This window comes from Dysidea avara, chromosome 10 (assembly GCF_963678975.1).
Source record: "Dysidea avara chromosome 10, odDysAvar1.4, whole genome shotgun sequence".
Taxonomy (NCBI): domain Eukaryota; kingdom Metazoa; phylum Porifera; class Demospongiae; order Dictyoceratida; family Dysideidae; genus Dysidea; species Dysidea avara.
This window is the reverse complement of record NC_089281.1, coordinates 24,487,054-24,509,286: the sequence shown is the minus strand read 5'-3', so window position 1 is coordinate 24,509,286 and position 22,233 is coordinate 24,487,054. Positions and strand designations below refer to the sequence as shown.

At 37.6% G+C, this 22,233-nt stretch overlaps 3 protein-coding genes across 4 annotated transcripts in view; 2 read left to right on the top strand and 1 right to left on the bottom strand.

Moving 5' to 3' along the window:
- LOC136236607 (ATP-dependent RNA helicase SUPV3L1, mitochondrial-like) overlaps window positions 1–4,829 on the top strand; it is a 22,183-nt gene extending 17,354 nt beyond the window's left edge. For both annotated transcript variants that reach the window (XM_066026828.1, XM_066026829.1), the window contains exons 10-15: window positions 2,726–2,866; window positions 2,974–3,037; window positions 3,180–3,332; window positions 3,378–3,488; window positions 3,965–4,113; window positions 4,493–4,829. In XM_066026828.1, the coding sequence (XP_065882900.1) occupies window positions 2,726–2,866; window positions 2,974–3,037; window positions 3,180–3,332; window positions 3,378–3,488; window positions 3,965–4,113; window positions 4,493–4,628 (754 nt within the window). In that variant the 3' untranslated portion in view covers window positions 4,629–4,829. The remainder of the gene's footprint in view (window positions 1–2,725; window positions 2,867–2,973; window positions 3,038–3,179; window positions 3,333–3,377; window positions 3,489–3,964; window positions 4,114–4,492) is intronic.
- On the bottom strand, window positions 4,630–16,726 carry LOC136236648 (casein kinase I). Its single transcript, XM_066026873.1, has 7 exons — window positions 16,337–16,726; window positions 16,184–16,290; window positions 16,000–16,126; window positions 15,818–15,916; window positions 15,561–15,700; window positions 5,916–6,069; window positions 4,630–5,254 (listed from the first exon to the last, which is right to left on the bottom strand). The coding sequence occupies exons 1-7, from the start codon at window positions 16,493–16,495 to the stop codon at window positions 4,952–4,954; spliced, it is 1,089 nt and encodes a 362-aa protein (XP_065882945.1). The 5' UTR covers window positions 16,496–16,726; the 3' UTR covers window positions 4,630–4,951.
- On the top strand, window positions 16,674–22,233 carry LOC136236677 (transmembrane emp24 domain-containing protein eca-like). Its single transcript, XM_066026902.1, has 4 exons — window positions 16,674–16,906; window positions 17,088–17,308; window positions 20,912–21,058; window positions 22,024–22,233. Exons 1-4 carry the CDS (start codon window positions 16,768–16,770, stop codon window positions 22,171–22,173), a joined length of 657 nt encoding a protein of 218 aa, XP_065882974.1. The 5' UTR covers window positions 16,674–16,767; the 3' UTR covers window positions 22,174–22,233.

The following is a 22,233-nucleotide window of genomic DNA, read 5'->3' as shown; positions in this document are numbered from 1 at the left end:
TCACTTCATACTCCAATAGAAGGTCACTCACAATGTGAGAAAACTCTCCAGCACCTTCAGCAGGACTCAACACATCCCTGCCGATCGAGTGGTGTAGCCAGGCTAAACGGTTACGAAGAATGTCATCCAAACGTGGCCAACACGGCGGCGGTTTAGCGTATTGCTCTTGAGGGCGATGAGGAGACGCCATGTTCACCACGTCACGTGATCTCCATCAAAAGACGATCAATCGGATAAGGGATCACAGAGCTACATAGGTGTGAAAATTGCATTTTCTTTCTTCCTGTTAATATACTCACGGGTGGCACGTCGGCTTCTTGGGCCGCACGACACACTACTGTGTGTCTTGATCTTATACCGTTTTCATCTGACCACTACACCAGAGGTCACCAAATGAGATTTCAACAACCAATGATAAGAATAAATTCCTATTTTTCCCTCTTCAATTACAATTTGGAATTCTCAAAGTGATGATCATAATTATCATGAACAGTTTAAAGAGAAACTAGACATGAGTAACTAATCAGTTTATTGTAAACTAGCTAACTTTTACCTGTGCTTTTATACTCTACTTGGAGGCTTTGCACAGTAATAAATAAATAAATAATTTGTATGTAAATTTGGAGGAGCATTGCATAATATATACCTTGCAATGCATTTTAGGAATCCAGTGTTGCATTTGGCAGATGAGTTATCATATTCTTGTGGTTCAAACCACAGTGAATGCTCAATTTCATTTTTATTGTTGCAATATCTCTGACAGTCTTGCGTATAGTGTATACCGTTGTGGCAACTGTTTACATCAATGCAGATATTGTTCATTTGGTGAACTAGCAAAGAAAAGTTGGTGTTCTGTGATGAAGAGATTGTGTGGGTGGTGAATCTCTTATAGCTACAAGTCATTTGATTGGCTACAAGACTATAATAAGTATCAAGCTGTGATACACAGAAAATAATATTTTATAATGTATTGAAACAGTTGACATTTCATATGTATTAGTAAGATTGTGTGTGTTTACAAGCAGGTATAAATACTTTATACATGCGCAAACAGTTTACCATTTGAATGATGTTGACATGCAGTGTCAGCATACATGTTCAGTAGTATCGTAGTCATAACTAGTTGACATGTTAGGTACTAAAAGTACTACAATAATTAACAAAAAGAAATTGAATATATATGAATGTGTATTGTGTATGTAAAACTGAAATGATTTCTAATGTGGCCTAGAAGTATGATACTTAGTAGCAGTTATCTAAACTGGCGGGAAACACACTGTTAACATTCATCGTCACTCACATCATCTAAGTCCAGAATCTGTCATGTAGAACAAAGACCTTTTGTATTATGGATAGATTATACTGTTATACCTCGGAAAGTTCAAAAACTTGTATACAAAATATGTAGTACTTCTGCATTCAGCAAAGAGTGTAGTTGATTAGGCTGTATGTTTCACAGATAGTGTGTGAGTGATCTGTCCAGTAATTTCAAAGCAGTCCTCCTGCCATTCATTGCCACTATCATGAGTGCAAATTGCTTAAACAATCCATTCAAAAATGTACATACTGTTTGTACAATACTTCTTGCTAGCAAATGTTGGATACATGATACAATCAACAAATATGTGAGCTTATCCATTCAGCTCTCTTCTACTCTATGGCACTACTGATGATTCAGTGATGTCGTAAAAATTATCAGCGAATCAGTTCCTAGTGGCGGATAGTCTCGTCCCTAGCTGGGCCCACACTGGTAGTGTGGAAAAGTTTTCTGGGCCTGGAAATGCAATCCAGCTGATCAGAATCAAGGACTAGCATAACTGTTCATATGCAGTGAAAAAAAACATTCTAAAATAAAACAAAACTGCAATTGTTTCAAAATCCTGACACAATTTATCAGCTGTATGAGGCAGATCAGAAAAAGAAGAAAAAAAAAAAAAAAAACAGCTATAGAAAGATTTTTAGACATGACGCAGGAGTAAACAATGAAACAGCAACTTACAACACAACAAAACAACAACTAAGGAAATAAATGCACAAGAATTACATAACTATACACACTGGGTTACTTATTTACTTGACACCGCTTCATATCCTGAGCCCAGTAACCTTCCTAGTAACCTTCAGCCTCCTGTGGATTACTGACCCTACCCTGGCTCAGAATTTACCTGCAAAAGCACCTAAGTAGCACACAGGTGTCCCAGTTATTGTTAACTGGGTAGGTGTGGCTATGAACCAAAGTTTATATGTAGTGTTTTTAAGTATGTGTGTACAGCTGCAACTATATTCTCCTTGATATATACTGTAGTACCCATATTTTTAACTTGTGACAGTACATTATACTACATTACAACAGTGGGTAGAGTGTTTGTGTGTGCGTGTGTGTGTGCACATTATTTTCTGTTGCAAGAATCTTCTCCATATAATGTAATATATCAAGTAGAATATAGTTGCAGTGTTAGATTAGTTATTAACTAGCGTATATAGTACAGGTGTACCTCTATTACAGCATGCAACATGAAAGTGGAAGCTGATAGATAATGTATTGTTTACCTTAAGCAGATTGGTCAGGGATTATTATTCCAGCTTGATGTGCTGTAAATACATATACCCTAAGGCAGAGTAATCGTATATATTTGCAATGGGATACCAGGAGCTTATAAATGCTGAAGTGTGTATGTATAAGACATTAAAGGGTCTGTACTACACAGCTTTATTTTTCTGGCAGGAACATTCGTCGGATTGTCTTCTACTCAGTTGAGAAGTTCAGCGAGGGAGAGAAAAGTATCTTGTCATCTGTTGATGCCAAACAGATTGCTGGCAGGGCCGGCCGGTATCAATCTCAGTATGATCACGGTGAAGTGACCACGTGAGTATAGTTGTGTTGTGCTGGAGTGGGGTGGGTAGGTAAGGTGTGTGTTTTGTGACAGATTTTTTCCTAAACACATGCCGATTAAGGTGTGTGTTTTGTGACAGATTTTTTCCTAAACACATGCCGATATTGAAAAAGTTGCTGTCTCAAAAAGATAATAATATAAAGGTATTGGTGTTGCGTGTGTGTCATGTGTGCAGTGGTTGTGTGTTGCCAGTGATATATATGCATGTTCGTATAAACACACACATGCGCATGCACACACACACCACACACAGAGATTTTAATGGTGATTTACATGTTCTTTTAGCAAGCTGGTATTAGTGTTTCACTGGAACTGTTAGAAGAGTTTGCCAAAGAGTTCCCACAGACCCCAATGCACCAACTACTAAAAGTATTTGAGAACGTACACCAGTTTGATAACAATTATTTCCTTTGTAATGGCAAGCTAGACGAACAAAAGGTATTCTACAGCTGTGCTGTTTATAGTGGTCATGTTGTGCTGTAGGAGATCTCGTATGCTCTGAGGAATATGGGTCTTTCATTGGAGGATCTGTACATGTTCTCTCTTGCTCCAGTAAATTATAACAGTTTTGTATGCACGGAGGCCTTGCATATGGTATGAGTGGTGTAGTGTTTTTCATATCCGTGTGTATGTAGACTTTTACTAGAGAATTAAACACATTTCTCCAAGAATCTGCCTTACAGCATAATTTTCAAAGTTGAGGTCTTTCTTTTCTTGTGTTTATTAAGGAGGTGTTCCTGTGTTGTCCCATTAAGTACTAAGCTTGTTTCTGGTTTGTCAGTCACATCTGCTTTACTCTTCAGATATGTCACAAAGATTTTTTTTAGAATCCTCAGTATCAATCATAAATTTAACATGTTGTTTAGTCACATGACAGATTAGATGCATTGTGTGGTCTCAGGAGGAAATGGAATTTGAATTTCTAAGAAGGAAGTTGAGACACCCCAATTATGATTGGGGGTGCTGCCAGATAATTATGTAGTTAGTAGTTTTGGGTGGGAATAAATGTTTTGAATGTTTATAGGTTCTTGTACAGATATGTAGCATGTTATATTGTTGTTATTTACCAGTTTGCTAGGTGTTATAGTGAGGGCAAGCCTGTCACTGGAGGTCTTCTACGTAAAGCTATTGGCTGGCCGCTACCTTCAGTTACAGCTGTGGCTGGTCTCAAACTTCATGAACTAGCACATGAAATCACCGACTTGTATCTTTGGCTACAGTAAGTCTCTTTTTATGAAACTTCAATAGACCACCTTTGAGACCATAATATAATTTGAAGTGCTACTTAGATCTACTTGACATGGTCACTATAATTCCTCTCATCTACCCATACTCAAAATAGCAACCAATAAAACTATGGGAGACACATATAGTATGGCAGTAACTTACATCGAAATAGCCACATTTGCTGTAAATCATTGTGTTACATTGAAATAGCCTCATTTGCTGTAAATCATTGTGTTACATTGAAATAGCCACATTTGCTGTAAATCATTGTGTTACATTGAAATAGCCTCATTTGCTGTAAATCATTGTGTTACATTGAAATAGCCTCATTTGCTGTAAATCGTGTTAACAAGGGTGTGTACCCCCAATAGTATGAGGAGGCCAGAGATGTTTATTCACCCAGGAACTGCCCGTGTACTACAACAACACTTGGTCTCCACAATGAACCAATCTCTACTACCACACTCTAAATCACATCGCAAAAGACATCGCCACAGACACAACTGAATTATTTTTATCTTGCATTAAATTATAATAATTATGTATATACAATACTGTGTATTTATAATAATACTAATTACAGATTACTGCCAAGTTAAATAATATTATATGGTGAACCACTAGGTATATATTATAAATATGGCCTGCACAAGAAGACATGGTAGAAAAAAGACAAAAACAACGTACAAAAAACTGAACAGTATAGAGTAGTAACAATAATAAGTTGTGTGTGTAGTGGATATATGGGAATACTCTAGTGTGAGGATGGAAGAATATAGTTGTCATACACAGTGAAACATTTCAAGAAACTTCTTGATTAGCAGTTTTTATTAGTGGGCACTTGCATCTCTTTTCTTTGATACCTTTTTGCTTGTTCCGTGATGGTCGTCATCTTTATGATGGTCATCTTTGGTGGCCACTTCCTCTCTTGTTGTTGGTAGTGCTAGACTTGAGCTTTGTGACGCTGCATGTTTTTGTTTTAACAAAGTCCAATCGAATGTGTAATCATATTGGTGGTTGAGTGTGCGGAAGAGTATTCTAAATAGTTGGCGCAGGTACATGTAGTCGGGTGCCTCTTCAAATCTTAATCCCCGACAGTAATTTAAGTACATGGCAAATTCTGCTGGAAATCCCTACAATAAAATATGCATCAAATAGTAGATTGCACCATGGCAAAACAAAAGAATGTATACTGTATAGTTAAAGACTTGCTACAACTTGTAATTAAGGGGTGAGGCAGCTGTTTCCATTATGAGTCGTCATCCCTCAATGCAAGGGATAAAGACTTGTGATCAAAATGGCTGCCGTGCCCCTTAATTGGTGGGTTGTTTAATCACTCACGTGTAGTGATGTCGAGCGGTACAGTATGTGGTAGCTAAAAAAATTCAGGTGAAGCCCCATTTGCCAAAGTTTTTTTTTTTTTTTTTTTTTTGTCAATTTTGCAATAGTGGGTTTTCACCAACAGTTTTTACCGTCAAAGTTTTTTACTATACGGTAAATTTCTTGACTTCCCTCTGACAGGTTTTAAAAAAAGACTCGGTCAATACTACCATCAAAAAAATTTTGTACTATGTAAACAGGAGCTTATAAGCACCAAGGTGCAATACAAAAATGTGATGAAATTATTAGAGCGCAGAATTTCTTCCCCAAAAACTTAATACAAAACCTCAACTCGAGTCTTCTAGTGTATGATACAATTCTACAAAAGTTGAACTTCCACAAATAACCCATAATACAGTACATTAACAACACTTAACTTCTACTGTCCCAAAACAATAGAATACATTCTCGTACCTTACATAGCACCTCTACTGGTGTTGACATTTTCTTTTCACTGATTTTCTCATATTTTTGTTTCTTAGTGGCAGCTTTTAGTCCCTGCCAGGGTAGACTGGTCCGATTGAAGTACATTAGTACATAACCCAGTGACTCCATATCATCACGACGACTACATGATAAACATTTAAGATATAATAATTCATTCAGAGCTGCCATTAAAGTGTACATATACATATTGAATAGGGTTGGAACGAATGTACAAATACATCCTCCGAAGCTTCTTTTGAAAATGTTACCGAAACTTCGAAGCTTTGTTACACATGTCATGTCAACAATTAATAACCACAATTGATGGTTATTAGGTTGTACACTGTAGTACAAACTCCTACACTTTGTTATAGCTCCAGTATGGACATGACTAAAACACGGAATGGACTGGGAAAACGGACTAGCAAACAGACTGGGAAGAACTTGCCTGAAAACGTTTTTTGGCCATAGAAATTCACTGTATAGCTGCTAGAAAGAATATAACACACAACAACGACCTGAAACACACCTCTGAACACGATGTCGAAGTGTGCTCAAGCTGATATTAAGCCCTGCGCTTAAAGATAGTCTGAAATTAAATTCATTTTGTGTTTAATTAAAAGCGCACTTTCGTTTCGCATGTGTTAACAAGACAAGAAACAAGATTTAAGCCAGTTAAGACACTATGTTACTTGGAATTCAGGTCTGGTTAATTGCTGCAATTAGTTTGACTGCTGATCTTCAGTTTTACAGGTGACAGCTCATGACAGGTAGGCTTCGTGGTGGATCAGCTGGCAAGGAACTGGCTACTACAAATACAGTCTGTGTTGTTTTGTTTGTTTACACTGTAGCTAACCCACAACTTCGCTGTCACAAGCGCTCACATTGGCAGACTGGTGCTTTGTAAATTATCCCAGGGTTTAATGGCAGCTCGAGCACATGTGTAGAGGCTTGTTTAAGGCTGTTGTTACGTGTTACTAAGATATTCTTTGTAGCAGCAATTTAGTGAGTTTCTATGGCAAAAAAACGTTTTCAGGGAAGTTCCTTCCAGTCCGTTTGTGAGTCCGTTTTCCCAGTCCGTTCCGTGTTTTAGTCATGTCCCTCCAGTATAACCATTGTTTAAACTATAACTACACCAAAAAAATACATAAATGGTAGCTCCACAAGGAGTGATAGTACTTGTGCAACTGGTTTAACTTGTTAGTATCCATGATAACGAAGCTTTGGTGGGGTAAAGCAGCATCTGAATATTATGTGAATGAAGCTTCGAACTATATGTCTCAACCCTAATATTGAAGGGGTCTGGTACCACTTCATTCCTGCTACTCCTGCTACTACTACTCTAATAGAACATACATATCAAATGGTACGTACAGTAGGGATAACCCCAAAAATTTTGTGCACTATCCCAAAATTCCGCCTTTGAAAATCATCCTAGAGACATCTTACACGATGAAAATCACCTTTACGGAATAGTCCATATAGTATACATACAGCTTTAAATACAAGTACACGAAATAATTAGGAATTTTCAACTAGAGTAGGGACCATAGCACATCCATAAAAAGTACTGAAACAAGTTGGAGTAGTCCATGATATTAAATCACCGTAAAACAATAAGAAGTGTTATCACTAATATCCCTACTGTGTTCAAGATACCATAACGGAAATGCACAGTAGGGATATAACACTTCTTATTGTTTTACGGTGATTTAATATCATGGACTACTCCAACTTGTTTCAGTACTTTTTATGGATGTGCTATGGTCCCTACTCTAGTTGAAAATTCCTAATTTTTTCGTGTACTTGTTTGTTAACTTTTTTTGTAAATAATTTTATTAGGACTGGTGAACCCACGCATATCGCATCTGAAATGGCACTGCGCGCCCCAGCTATATCAGTTATCGTCATTACGCTTCGTTGTCAGCTATGTTCAACCTGTTACACAGCATTTCGAATCAAGAAATGTTCGAAAAGCACTTCTACAATCCACGCATACCAAAAGAAAGAAATCGTGCCGCGTGCCCCAATTGTATTAATTATCGTCTGAAAAGTGAAGTATCCATTACGCTTCGCTGTAGGTTATGTTCAACCTGTTACACAGCAGTATGAATCAAGAACTGTTTGAAAAGCACCTCTGCAATCAAAATAGCCACTATGAAAAATACGGACGATTTCGGTTACAAAGGGAAGCCATCACATGCTACTGCTACCTTTCGCTGTCAGCAAAGATGAATGGGACACATAGGAGAACACTGGTAAGTCCATGAAGAATGCATTGTACGTACTGTGGTATGCCAAAAGGCACCTGTCGGGCCGAAGCGGCGTCGAACAGTAAAAAAATCAAGCCCATAGTCTTAGCCGTTATCGAGTTACGCTTGTCTGAAGGCATCAGTCAGTTACTCAGTCAGTAGAAAATTCCGTTGAATAAACTTTTTTAAAAATTCCATAGCAACTTGTTGAAAGCGTTTCGGGTTGATCTGAAAGCTTTTTTGGGCTTAGTTTTACCCAACCATTACTGCCTCATCGTCGTCAGGGCTGGTTTTGGGCGATATTATTTTGTGGGCCATGCCTACTCCTTTGTGGTCCCTACTATACAGTTACTATTGTACTGTATGATAACAAAACACTTACAGGTGGCCAGATGTATATGCCAAAACTTGAATTTTAGTCTCACTGCCAGACCACAGTTGCAAGACTAGAGGCCAAATGAAGCAGCGCAAGGCCACCATTTTATGCCACAATAACAAACTCACCAGGTGGAAAAGTCCCTACTTTGACATATTAGCTATATATAACAATTATTTTGTTCAATGCCAAAGTAATGTGCCAAAGTAGGGACTTTTCCACCAAGCTATGCTGTAATACCATCATTCATCTCTAGTTTCACTACTCTATATTGCATAGATCTCTACCTCATTTTTAAATTAACAATTTTTAAAAATACTATAGGATACGGTGACAGGGAATTTTATCTTTTAACTCACATACCAAATATTTGGCATGAACACGTAATCATTTGTATTAGTGATGGTTAATTGTGATAATTAAGCAGCTGATCCAAAAACTGTCACATTGTTGGGAATTGACACTGTCTGCTGCAATTCTAGCATAGGTATGATCAAGCTGGTGGCTGATTAGAATTTGTTCCACTCAAGACGAGACGAGAGATTTTTCCAGTTTTCCTCCACTTCATAGGGATGGGGATTACTCCATCAGTAAAGCAGTTGTTGGCAAGCATGCATGCGCATCTTTCGTAAATTGTGACACTAATCCACCTGCACTTCAAAATATTCAAAATTAAAACCTTCAAACTGCTTAGAAAATAACCCACTATACAGTGAGGCAATTAAGTTACTATTAATTGTGGGAATATATTTTTTTAAGAACAGCAGGTATTGGGAATCTATTTTCTAAGAGACAATCTCTTTGAAAAATAAAAACCCTTTGAAAATAACTGGCTATATAGCATTTTCTCTTAATTCATACTAACTACAAAATTTACAAACATTGAAAGGTCCATAATGAACTAATGAACTTGGACACATTTCATGTCTGCTGCTAACTATATATAAAGTGATTATAGTCAATGATACTCCCACATACATATAACTTTGAAAAAATTTTGGTTAAGAGATGTGCTGAATCAAGGGGTTTTACGGTTTAATCTGCTATCCAGCACTCTCTCTACAGAGAAAAAATGTATAGCAATAGCATAATGATCTACAGCTGGTAAATGAGAATACAATTGTTATTAGTTTTAGGTTTATACTCACATCTATGCGAGTGTCTATACTATATTATAGTGTAGACACTCGCTTAGATTGCATAGGCTTGATACACTTCGTGGACTAGCTGGACTTACTGACTGAACTGGAAACAGCTTCTTACAAAAATCCAGGCATTATCCAGCTCTTGTAATACTGGAGATGTCATTATTGAGCTAAACATGTTTTTCCTTATGTTATCAATTTTCAGCATTAAAAGAGCTGGATAATGACACCTTAATGCCTTGATTGGATAGAAGGTTTACCTCCTACAATGCACATGGTCCTACGGGATACATGTACATACATACACATCACAACGTCATCATATATTATGCTGTATACCAGATGTGTAGTCTGTTTGTAGGTGTAATGATCCATCAACTTTAAATAGACACATTGCATGGCAACCACCAATGACATGAAACATTAAGGTAATCACCAGGAAGTTTAGCAAAGAGGCAGGTGTTTGACAATAAATAGTTGTCATTCAACAAGTGTTATGTGTAGTCAGTCCCTGAACTCAAAATAGTTACCTGAAAATGTCATAGCAAAAGAATGTTAACATGCCCAAGGCCCAACTTCATGTACTTGATGTTACCTTGAGAATAGCTTCACTTTAATCAGACTATCAGTGTCTGTATATATATATATATGTATATTGTACAGGCAAGGTGTGTCTTACCTTTTCCAAGGGGAAAAAAAACTGAGCGCATAGGTTTTATCCTCCCATAAATAAAACAATTGATGTTCCACATGATATGGCCAACCGATGTCATAAAGAGTTTAATATATACTGAGGAGAGTATTCTACTCACATATACATATACCCCTGTAGAAGGGTATATCGTAAAGTCATGATGTAGCATTTCTGAGTTCACCCATTTTTCTGTGTATGTAACATAATGTTGATTTATGCATCCCTAACAACATCTCTGGCAACCGAACTTCTTAACCGAACTACAAGTGTTCATAGGTTAGACAATTGCCAGGCCATTCGTTAATATGCAAGTGTTTCACAGTGCTTGTACTATCGTGGCTGCCCATACGTCACAAACCACAACACCACCTTGTTGTTAGGTCATAACTTCATGATACATCCTTCTGCAGGAGTATATGAGAAGTAGGATACTCTCATCAGTATATTATGAACTCAGTATATTATGAACTCCTGATGTTATTCATTTAGCCATACTCATCCATAAGGTAAGGCAGTTAGTTATGTCATGATGGTATTGATCATGTGAGATCACTTATCACTTCCTATCACACAAGTTGTGTCCACCTTGTGACCTATCCAGCCACCTGACCAAACTGTTACTTGGTGTAAATTGTGGGCTAGTTTATAATATCAAAGGTTATTCTCCCCTGACTGTGAGGTTACACATGGATACGTACTTCTGTGCAGGATGCCAAAAGATGCTGGTAAGAAATAGTGTTATTGAAAGTGGTTTGGCCTCCCATCTTTGATGTCATCAGAACACATAAGATAACCTACTACATCATCATGGCCAAATACTGTTACACTATGTATAGTAACTACTGTATCATAATATGTGAAGACAGAAACAGTAAACAAAACCCTTCCAAGTAAAGAACTGTATCACACAAACAATGACTCTAGAGAATCACATTAGGAGGTGTAATAAGATATGTAAAATGTATTGAAAGAGAATAAAAAGGAAAGACAGAATTCTTTGAAGACGCTGACACCATTTCCACTTTCAACAGCTGGGAAAATTCTTGATAAAATCTCACAGTAAGACATGTAGTTCATGTTATAGAAGTAGAATCATTTGCAAAAGCCCTCAGAGAAAACAGCAACTTTCTTTGAATTGAATGCAAGCATTAATACAGTGAGGGAAAAACTTGACCATTAGCACTGCTGAAGTGATGCCATACTACCTCCTTCAGTAGTGCTTTGTGTCACTTTCAAAAACATGTCAAAACATTTATAGTAACTGCTCTGTTGGTTTCTGACTGGAAATGAAGCTGTAATTTGACTTCATGAGAAAACCTTCCACTATTAGTAACTTAAATGGCCTCTGTATGCATATTTCATTGAGCATAGTAGACCCAATATCAAACCTCCTCATAGTTGGGAAAGAATACAAAACCACTAACATTACACAACTGCAACAAGAACTTCCTTCACCTCCAGGAAGATAGCCAGGTCATGTGATTGTCCAGCGAACACAACACACACCATATTTAGCAGTGGACAATATTAATTGTCATGTGTCCACTAATTTACAGGCACATAATTACTAGTTAACCACAATACAAAGTACAATTATTGGTAGGCTTTTTAAATGGAAAAACAAGGATCGCCTTGAGAGATAGAGCTTCTGAGTTTACAGGGCATGGTGTTGATGGTGATTATAACAACTGTGAAAATTAGCACATTGTGGCTTTGAATTGATAGGTTTTCACTCAAAGCCACAATTAGCAAAATTTTTACTCCTGTGCATATAGTAACAAGTGTACTTCATTGTTCAAGTGAAAATTCCAAACTGTATGTCGATTATATGCACTCTCTTTATTCACAATCACTCTTCACCTCGTGTACTCTAAAAAATGAACAAGTCGCTAGCCATAGGAACTAGACAAGCATACAGTACAGCTACATAAGGATGGAGATGAGTGATTCGACTGGTTGATTTGAATGATAAATTACCCTCTGGCAATCAGCAACTATGGTTCTCAGAGTAGTATACAGACAACTACAAATACATGTAGCTAGCTAACAAGTACAAAACTTAAAACATGGATACAAAACAAATACATGGACACAAATACAAAAACTTTAAAATTACAAAGATCTCTAATCCTTCTTCTAAAAACTCCCTATGAAGCAGGAACAAACAAGCAGTCAAACACAGCAATACAGAGTCTTTTTCAATTTACTTTTCAACTTTTGTTAACTTGCTAAAAGATTTATACTCAAGAATAACAGACTCTATTGTATGTAATATTATTCAAAAATCAATATTGTAAAAATTCTATTTACAATTTATGCATCCAGTTTGGAGTAACATAAAAATCACGGAATTATGACCAATGTCACCTTAGTTTAAAGCATGTAGAGACAGTGCTATAATTCATGGATGAATTACACAACCAAAGGAAAGGCACACACACCCTTCTTAGATACACTGACAATGCTGACCTAAAGTATTCTTTCTAATGCTCTATACCACACTAATGCAATTACTACCAAACTAAAAATAAAAATACCCAAATATGGATTGTGCAAAATTGTGTCACAGTACTGAAAAGGACACATTATATAATAAGCACACCTTTTCAAAGGTGAGAATAATGGTGGCTTGTTACATCTGTTTGTCTGTGTGAATGAACCTCACACAACACTACCATATGATTCAAAGCATATATAGTAATGACAATACCAATTAATGATACCAGATGGTTTATCTGGCATTAAAAGAGCATACTCACAAAAAACTTTTCTCGACAAAGAGCAATCTATGTACTATTATCAAGTAATGAACAAATTGCTTTTCAAAAATTAAAATCCATACAGGGGCTGACTCCGTTTAATTACCCTAGCTTTTAATAATGCATGTTCAAAATACGATTGCAATCTCAGTGATCATTCAGGTGAGATGGCTGCTGTATTTGGCACCATATATACATGTGGCTCCTATAGATGATGCATTATATCATTTCTATAAAAGGCAACGAAACAAGAAAGTGGTGTGAAACAAGAGAATGTTGGCCCACACTTAAGCAACAGATGGCATTACCATATATCAATTAAATTTGGCAGTGAACTAAATTTGGCGAATTGGCGATTGTCACTAAACCGCCAAATTTAAATTTCGTCAATATTATTTTCAAACCTTGGGTCAAGCAGTTGTTGAAGTATAATAGGTTTTCAACAAACCTTCGTGGATCACTGCTGAAACTAATAAATTAGTGTGGTTCCACGCATGCAAATGGGTGTGGCTTACTGACTAGACTAGAACTCGATTAGTGGGCGTGGCTCCACGTAAGCTTTCAGACAGCAGTAGACATGAATTTGTGCACAGCCATTGATAAATGGGCGAGTATGCCTACAGACAGCAAATAATCCTGAAAGTGGATGTGGCCACAATATTCGAGTACAGTAGGCATCTATGGAAGCAAATATCTATGATGGAAACAGGACCCGAATATTCTTTAAAGCGAGTCAGTACAACATCGTACTTACGCCATTCGCCAATTTTTCAGTGAGAGCATTTTGCCAACTGCAATTTTATAGCAAATTGCCAAATATTCGTTTTGCCAATATTTGTTGTCATATGGTATATTGTCAAGAAGCTATCTCCACTCTGGCAACATGTTTGCTGTAACTTTTGATTGTGGTTTTCATGTAAACATGGGGATATATGGTTGACAAATTCTGTAGTTATTGCAACTGATTTGCTAGATGGTCATCAACAACTTCCTATACACAACATGGGACTGCGTGTACTATTAACATACTGTATGTGCACCAAGCATGTACATACAGTGGAACTTTTCTTAGTACCCAGACACTCTCTACAAAGAACTGTTTAACCTGAAGTCTTGTAGACCTCTGCCATAGAATTTACTTATGAAAAGAAAGGGCGGCCTTGTAACCACAAAATTTCATCAAAATCAGTCGGTCCTATTACAATATATACATGTAGGTAGAATGGAAGTGAATAAAGAGAGCACCATATGTCAATGCCAAGAAAATCAAAGTATCATTTCATCACACCATCAAGACATTACTAAATCTTCTACTATTAAAGAAATGCTCATGATGTCACATTATTCATGAAATGACACCTGGGAAGATGCACAGTGATACTAAGTGATGAATTATATTGTACTACATACATATGTACATATTAGGGAGAATAGCAACGTCATGATGCAGACAAGATCAGGATGAGAGGAAAAACGTCAGCACAGAAACATTCTGGAGGAGTATATTCAACAATAGCAGAACATTTCTTGTCAATTTGAGAGGACAAACACTGTTGTGTATCTTCACTTAACACATTAAGTGTTGCTATAAATATAATAGATTTTAATAGCAGCTCCCATCACAAACGTAGCTCCTGTTACAGAACACCTCACACTCCAGATGCAAACTACATAACGTCATGGGGACTTCAAAGACCAGACTAGTTAGTAAAATGTTACCCAATCCCTTTCATCACTTCAGACCAATCATGTACATACGGGCTAGACAGATGGCACGCAAAACATCTACACAGTCTAGGAATGCCAGCCTTGCCTTTGTTCCTGTAAATTGTGGTGTTTTTAGTAGCTCTAATTATCACCGAATGTTGACATAAATAGAAGTCAAAATAGTCAAGGTGATAGTGTATCTTTGACTAAGAGAGTAACCAAGCTCCTTGCTTCAATTATCATCACGTTTCAGAACAAAAACACTACTGTATTTTTGTTCACAGGTGTGCATGAATGTAATAATGACAAACAAACATAGCAACAAGGACATACGCACAAACATACAGTCTCTTGTAGACACAACTGCAGAGGAATTCAAATTTTGAAAACTGAATCCCAAATATGCATTCTCACATTTTCAATCACGTTTAGCAAAATTTAACCCAACAGTATTTCCCAGTACACACACACACACACACGCACGTAGTATAGTTGAATCTTTTATAAATAACCTCCGCATAAAGGACACTGTAAGAATGACTTTCTGTAGTCCCTGTTAGACCTAATCTCTGTAGACCTCTACCAATACAATGTTACACTCTGAAAAGGACAATCTCCTGACCTCAATAAAATTTTGCGAAAACCAGTAGGTCCCAAAGTGTCCATAATATAGAGGTTCTACTGTATATATTATTCTTACCATTGCTCGATGCCAAGGTGGGCATTTATACTAGCATATCTAGCAGTGCCTGTGAGGTTTTTATCTTCTCTGTAAGGTATGTGTTGTTTAGTTCGTGTGTCTCTATACTTCTTGGCCAAGCCAAAATCAATCAGAAACAACTAAAAGGATGGTAAATAAACTATATAATCTTGTGTACAACATAATATGTGCATGCTCAATACATCTATCCATGTAGTAATACTGTGTGTATATGTGTGTGTGTGTGACATACCCACCTTGTTACAATGCCGACCGATTCCCATCAAGAAGTTATCTGGTTTAATATCACGATGAATAAAGTTTTTATTGTGTACATACTCTATTCTCCCAATCATCTGTAGCATAAACCATTAAAGTAACAAATGAAGCATCTTAGCATATACGTGCAACACATCAAATTCAAAAGCAGGTAACACACCTGGTCGGCTAACATTAGAACTGTTTTCATTGTAAATCTTCTTGAGCAGAAGTTGAAAAGATCTTCAAGACTTGGGCCAAGTAAATCCATAACTAATACATTGTAATCTCGCTCAATTCCATACCACCTTATCAAAGATGTAACAAGTAAAGGCTGTCACCTTTCAACACAAAAGACTACTCACTTAATGTGAGGTATTCCAACTCCTCCTTGAAGAATCTTGTATAGTTTAGATTCATACAATAGTTGAGGATGCCTGGCTTTTACTGATTCAAGTTTCACAGCTACCTCCTAAGAATGTGTATGTAGCTATGTGAAGGAAGACAACACAATTTACCTCTCCATTCGTGATGTTCACTCCTAGGTAAATATCTCCGAAAGAACCGCTACCTATTTTTCTCACTAGGCGGTATTTACCGCCGACTTGAAATTCAGTTTTACTGCCTCCAGAAGTTCCACTCCCAGAAGGCATCTGTGAGGCGTTTCCTGATGCCATGACTTTCCTCGGGCTGTTCTCAAGTGCTCTTCTCTTTAAATATATTTACGCGTCAGAAATATGACATTCCGTATGCGACCCAGCACTCTTCGTCAATCTTCTTCACAATTTGAACACCTCTACTTTAACAAAGGATCGCTTGTGCTTCCTCGCTAAACCACTACAGAAACTTGATACACACTTAGAAAAGTGAGACACCCTTTGTGGGCGAAATAGATCACGTGCGCTCTCACAGACCCTTTGTTTGAAAGCAAGAAAGAACGTCTTTTAGAATGAAGGCGTCAGTTTTGTTCCCTGTTTTGCTACTTACATTGATTGCTGTATACCCTTCGGTCGGGTTGTATTTTCATATTAGAGAGACCGAGGAAAAATGTTTCATCGAAGAAGTACCGGATGAAACGATGGTAGTTGGTACGTTGTGTATCAGAAAGTAAAAATGTGTTAAGATATGGAAATGAAGTAAATCAAGGTGCCCACTTAAATGAACTGTTTCTTATTGTTTCGTGCAGCATGGTGTTTTAAAGTGTGTAACTTATTGCAGATAAAACATCAGCATAAATGGATGTTGCTTGAATACTTTGTTTTGTTTTAGGCAAGTACAAGACTCAATTATACGATGATCGCACGCAGGCCTGGATGCCATCCAGTCCAGGAATAGGGATGCATGTGGAAGTAAAAGACCCAGGAAGTCGAGTGATATTATCCCGTCACTACGCAGAGGAGGGAAGATTTGTCTTTACCTCACATCTTCCAGGAGAACACTCAATATGCATTGGAACTAACAGTAGTCGGTGGTATGGTGGGAGTCAATTGGTAAGTTACAAAATGACAATATAGTATTAGTCTATGTATTAGTTATAACGGGTGACAAGGTTTCTGTTACTACGCTATTTAGAGACCCGAGGATGATGTGAGTGAGGCTACCAACAAACTTAATTACTGAGGCTGTAATTAATTATGGGTAGCCAAACCCACGTCATCTGAGGGGCTCTAAATACCATAGAAACTGATGTCAGCTTGTTCTAAGTGATTTAGAAAATTTTCCTGAACAAAGTAGGTAAAGAAGGAGTGAGAGAAAGTGGCAAACTGTGTATGCTAGCATTGGAATTTATCCTTAAGTTGAGTTGATTGTGACATGCTACTGCACTGGCGTAACATTCATAACATTATTATGTGACAATAGTGCCAATATATCAAGTAGTACTATGCCGGCTAGAATGATGCTTGTCTTGTCCAGAAAGTAAGCTATTGAGAAGCAAACTGGATGCTAGCATCAAGATCTATCCTTCGAGTTTATTGTGTCAGCGCCACACAGGACACTGATTAGTGTGACCACCTAGATCTGAATGCTAATGATCGATGTTTGTCTTGTCCAGAAAGTAAGCTAACAGTAAGGACATTTTGTTTTTGGCTTTGCCAATTTTTATTTGATGAATGTAGTAAACGACCACCGGAGAGACCACAGGTTACTAACTATTTAGTAACCGTGTGTTGTATGACAAAGTAACAGTGGATGTTTCCTCTGAAAATAGTACCACATTACTTCTTTTTAATGCATTTAGCTTGTGGTTAGTTGCATATTGGGTACAGTGTGGTATAGGCATGAACAAAGTGTATAATATACCATAAATTGGGAAATTTTTGTTCGAGATTATTTAGTTGCAAAATACTGTACATTCAATGTGTTATATTTTTGTGGGAAGCCAAGGGTGCGAAAATATTTTACCAGTGAATTTTCTGCATGTAGAGCTATTAACCTCTATGCTATATCTGCAGTCAACATACCGTTGGGATTAGAAGCTAGCACTGTTGTCGCTACATACCTGTGCTATTACCTTAGTCTCGTGCACCAGAAATAAGTGAGCAATGCGGTGCACAGGACACAATAAATAAAGTTGATCAAGATACGACGATGTTAAGCCGGTACCTGTGGTACGAGTAATTGTAATGAATCGCTGCAGCTGTGACTAGCTAGGTCTGCCTCAGCTTCTTTATTCGGAGCTAGTACAATAGTGTGCAAACTAATTCTGGTGGTGAGGCCCCTGTAGGCCATTCCTTTTCTCCAACAGCATACTCATTCCTCAGCGTTCAAACTGGTGTTGACCTGTGTAGTATAGCCACATACTTTATGACAAGCCACCAAACAATGTTTCGCAAGTAAAAAATATTCTTGAGCGTACATATTTCACGTAATTTATTTTCGGGTATATCCATTCACTGGACTGGACTACTGGACTCACATAAAATTTGCTCAAACACATTTTTTCAGCCACAAACACCTTTTTCAACCACTAAAAGTGATTTCATAGAGTAGTACACCACACTTGAAGCTAGGGGTCTCCTCTCCATGTCTTGTCTTGCATAAAAAAGAGGCACACACAGCTAACTGTAGTCTATCTTTTTTTTAAATTAGGTGTTACAGCGCAAGTGCTGAATCGAAGGTCTGTAATACAGCCTGCCTGTTTAAAGATGTTATATTAAGTATGTTTGAAAAAGGTGCTATATAGTTTTGGAGGTCTATAACTTTGGTTTGAACCCCTGTTACACTCACTGTATTTTTTTGTAAATATGTGTAACCTTACCTTCCTGTTTGAAAGTGTGTGCATTGGGAAGCAATTCTTTTAACACTGCATACTCGTCGCTGTTTACAAACATTATAACCAAAGAGCCGGCAAAGCTAGAGTGAATGCACAGACTACAGGAAATTTCTATATCATAATGTGTAAAACATATATGGTGGCTATTTCACAAAAGAAGGCTAAATTAGATAAGACGGCAGTGTTAACAGTGCACAGTGCTTGAAACATTGCTAGCAGTAGGCAAATTACGATAAAGAACTGCACCAAGGTTTTATGTAGTTTTGTGATCAATGTATGTCTCATGGTCACGACAGTTTCTAAAACACTTATTTTAGTGAAATCTGGCGATAGAAGACAAGAAAACAAACAAACAAACAAAAAACTTGAGTCCAGTAGTCCAGCCCAGTAGTCCAGTCCAGTAGTCCAGTCCAGTAGTCCAGCCCAGTAGTCCAGCCCAGTAGTCCAGCCCAGTAGTCCAGCCCAGTAGTCCAGCCCAGTAGTCCAGCCCAGTAGTCCAGCCCAGTAGTCCAGCCCAGTAGTCCAGTCCAGTAGTCCAGCCCAGTAATCCAGTCCAGTAGTCCAGTCCAGTGAATGGATACACCCATTTATTTTCGTTGGTTGAGGAAGCCAATTCTTACTGTTGAATATTTCCTGTAGGTGCAAGATAATGTATGTCCAGCAAAGCACGTTACTTGTAGTATTTGACTGGGAGCTTGTATTTAACAGTTGACTGACTATGTATTGTGTGATTTGTACCTAGTAAATTACATTGCTAAGTAGGTAGTGTTAACTATGGAGACATAATGCTGTATGTTTATATAGTCACACCCTTCATTAACTAGTAATAACTACTAATTGTATTTCATGGTTAGTTGTGCTTACATCATAATGGTATTTGTGGTGTGCGTGTGTGTGTGTAGGCTGAGGCAGCATGGCCAATTGAAGGCATCAACCTGGTCATTGAAAGGTTCTAGGATTGATGCCTGGTTATGCCAAATTGTTGTTTTTTGTTTCCTTGAGCAAGAAACTGTCCTCACATTGCTCCAGTGGTGGCCTGGTGTTAACTGGGGAAGCAGCCCACCCAGTTGTAACATGAATGTCATACCTGGTGTTAACTGGGGAGGCAAATACCCTAGCGGTGTTGAGGTCATTATGAAACTTCGGGTTCTGCAACCTCTCTCTGTGAGACCTACTAGTCCATGTTTGCCTGCACAAGACTCAAGTGCCAGAGTATCCCAGTGCTAGTTCACTGGCTGTGTTTCGCATGGCTGCCAGAGGCTTTACTTTGTGTGTACAGAGAGGAGTGTGGTAGTTTTTATTGGTTTTACTATATAGACTAATTGATTAAATGAACACCACAGCATTTATTCAAGGGTGGCAATTGTGCTCTGCATTTAAATACATAGTCTGGCCACTATTTAAGGCATAGCGTTTAACCAAGTAAATACGGTACTTTCTAACTGTTTCTATTGAGAGTGGTACTTGCACCCTTGAACTTGACTGAGGTGATAATGTAAACTTCCTTGTTCAGTCACACATGTGTCATAGAGTTCTTGGTGCTATAGATATGAATGCATGTGTAGTTTTGTGATGGAATAGCTAAGCCAAAAAGTGCTCGCCTTTCCAGTGACTTCCTGTGTTACATAAAATGAAGTCTGTATTTCCTGTATACGTGATATTTTAGTTATTGTCATGGTAACCCAAAGTCAACCTTAGTTGTGTCATCTGATGTAATTATTGTTTAATATTTATTTTTGGAGTATAGCACACCCACACTTCTTCCTGCATATGCATGCAGTCTTATTGATTTCTTTGGTGATGTCTCTGATCATTGTAGCGAGTTCACTTGACGATCAGAGTTGGTGAACATGCTGTGGACTATGCTCAAATTGTTGCTAAGGACAAACTGAATGATCTTCAGCTGAGAATGAGACAACTAATGGATCAGGTGGAACAAATATCAAAAGAACAAGCTTACCAGAGAGTGAGCAACCAGTGTGGGCTGTTGTGAATTTTGTATGCATGTGATTTGGCCACAAAAATTAATCACAATTTGTCACACAGTGGCTGAACTACTGTGTGTTACGTAACTCCTCCACAATTATCACCATATTGTTGTCATGACGTATACTGTTTTAAAAAAAATTATAGTGCTTGAGTTTCTCCCACAGGAATCCTACCCCATGAAATAGATTCATGAATGTTTAAATGTTAAAATATATTGTAAATATTATGCAATATTATTTCATTGACTATTACAAATATCCCATTCATTACCTGAAGTAATGGTCCATCAACCTTGTAATTTGTTTGTGATGTTGTAGGCTGTGATGTAAAATTACAAGTATAATGAAAATTAGGAATTTTAAGGGATCATAGAAAAAAGTGAAACCCTACAACACCTTAAGATATACTAGTGGACATTTACAGGTGTAGGAGACCTAACTACTTTTTATTTCTATGATCCCTAATTTTTCCTTATATTGGTTTGTTTACTTTTTTGTAACATTATTATGACTTGTGAACCCGTGCATACTGCATTAGAAGAAAGGCTTATTGTTACACTATTGTTTTCGTCTGAAAGCATGCCCCATCTGAAATAGCACAGTGGCAGTGTATGAATACATTATTGCACAAAATAAATTTTATAGCAGTTTTTGGAAGCATTTGGGTCACACTGAAGGCACTTTTTTGAGCTTAGTTATACCCAACCAATACTGGTAAGGTGCCATGAATGTATTGTGAGGCTGGTTTTGGGTGATATTTTTTACAAGTAAAGCCCAAACCTTCATGATCCTGTAGTTCTATTGTACTGTATTTTAGTGAGGGTAATAATATACTTGACAAAGGAACCACTTGCACTAAAGGTGAAAGGGTTACACAAGGCCTGGGGCTATTATATACTCATAATAACCATCAATTGTACACAACTGCGTGTATTTTTTACAGCTTCGTGAAGAACGTTTCAGAGCTACTAGTGAGAGTACTAATGCTCGTGTGTTATGGTGGTCACTGGGTCAGACCATCATCCTTATCCTCACCGGAATATGGCAAATGAGACACCTCAAGAGCTTCTTCGAGGCAAAGAAACTAGTTTAACTCTTTCCAAGTCACATGTAGTCATTATTTGTAATTATAATAAGAAATGGTCATTGAAAA

Coding starts and splice junctions, on each gene's coding strand:
- LOC136236648 (XM_066026873.1), bottom strand. CDS start 16,495: ATGGCATCAGGAAACGCCTCACAGATGCCTTCTGGGAGTGGAACTTCT. Junction 16,291..16,336: donor TGAACATCACGAATGGAGAG/GTAAATTGTGTT, acceptor ACACATTCTTAG/GAGGTAGCTGTGAAACTTGA. Junction 15,917..15,999: donor TTCTAATGTTAGCCGACCAG/GTGTGTTACCTG, acceptor TTTATGCTACAG/ATGATTGGGAGAATAGAGTA.
- LOC136236677 (XM_066026902.1), top strand. CDS start 16,768: ATGAAGGCGTCAGTTTTGTTCCCTGTTTTGCTACTTACATTGATTGCT. Junction 17,309..20,911: donor GGTATGGTGGGAGTCAATTG/GTAAGTTACAAA, acceptor TGATCATTGTAG/CGAGTTCACTTGACGATCAG. Junction 21,059..22,023: donor AAGAACAAGCTTACCAGAGA/GTGAGCAACCAG, acceptor TATTTTTTACAG/CTTCGTGAAGAACGTTTCAG.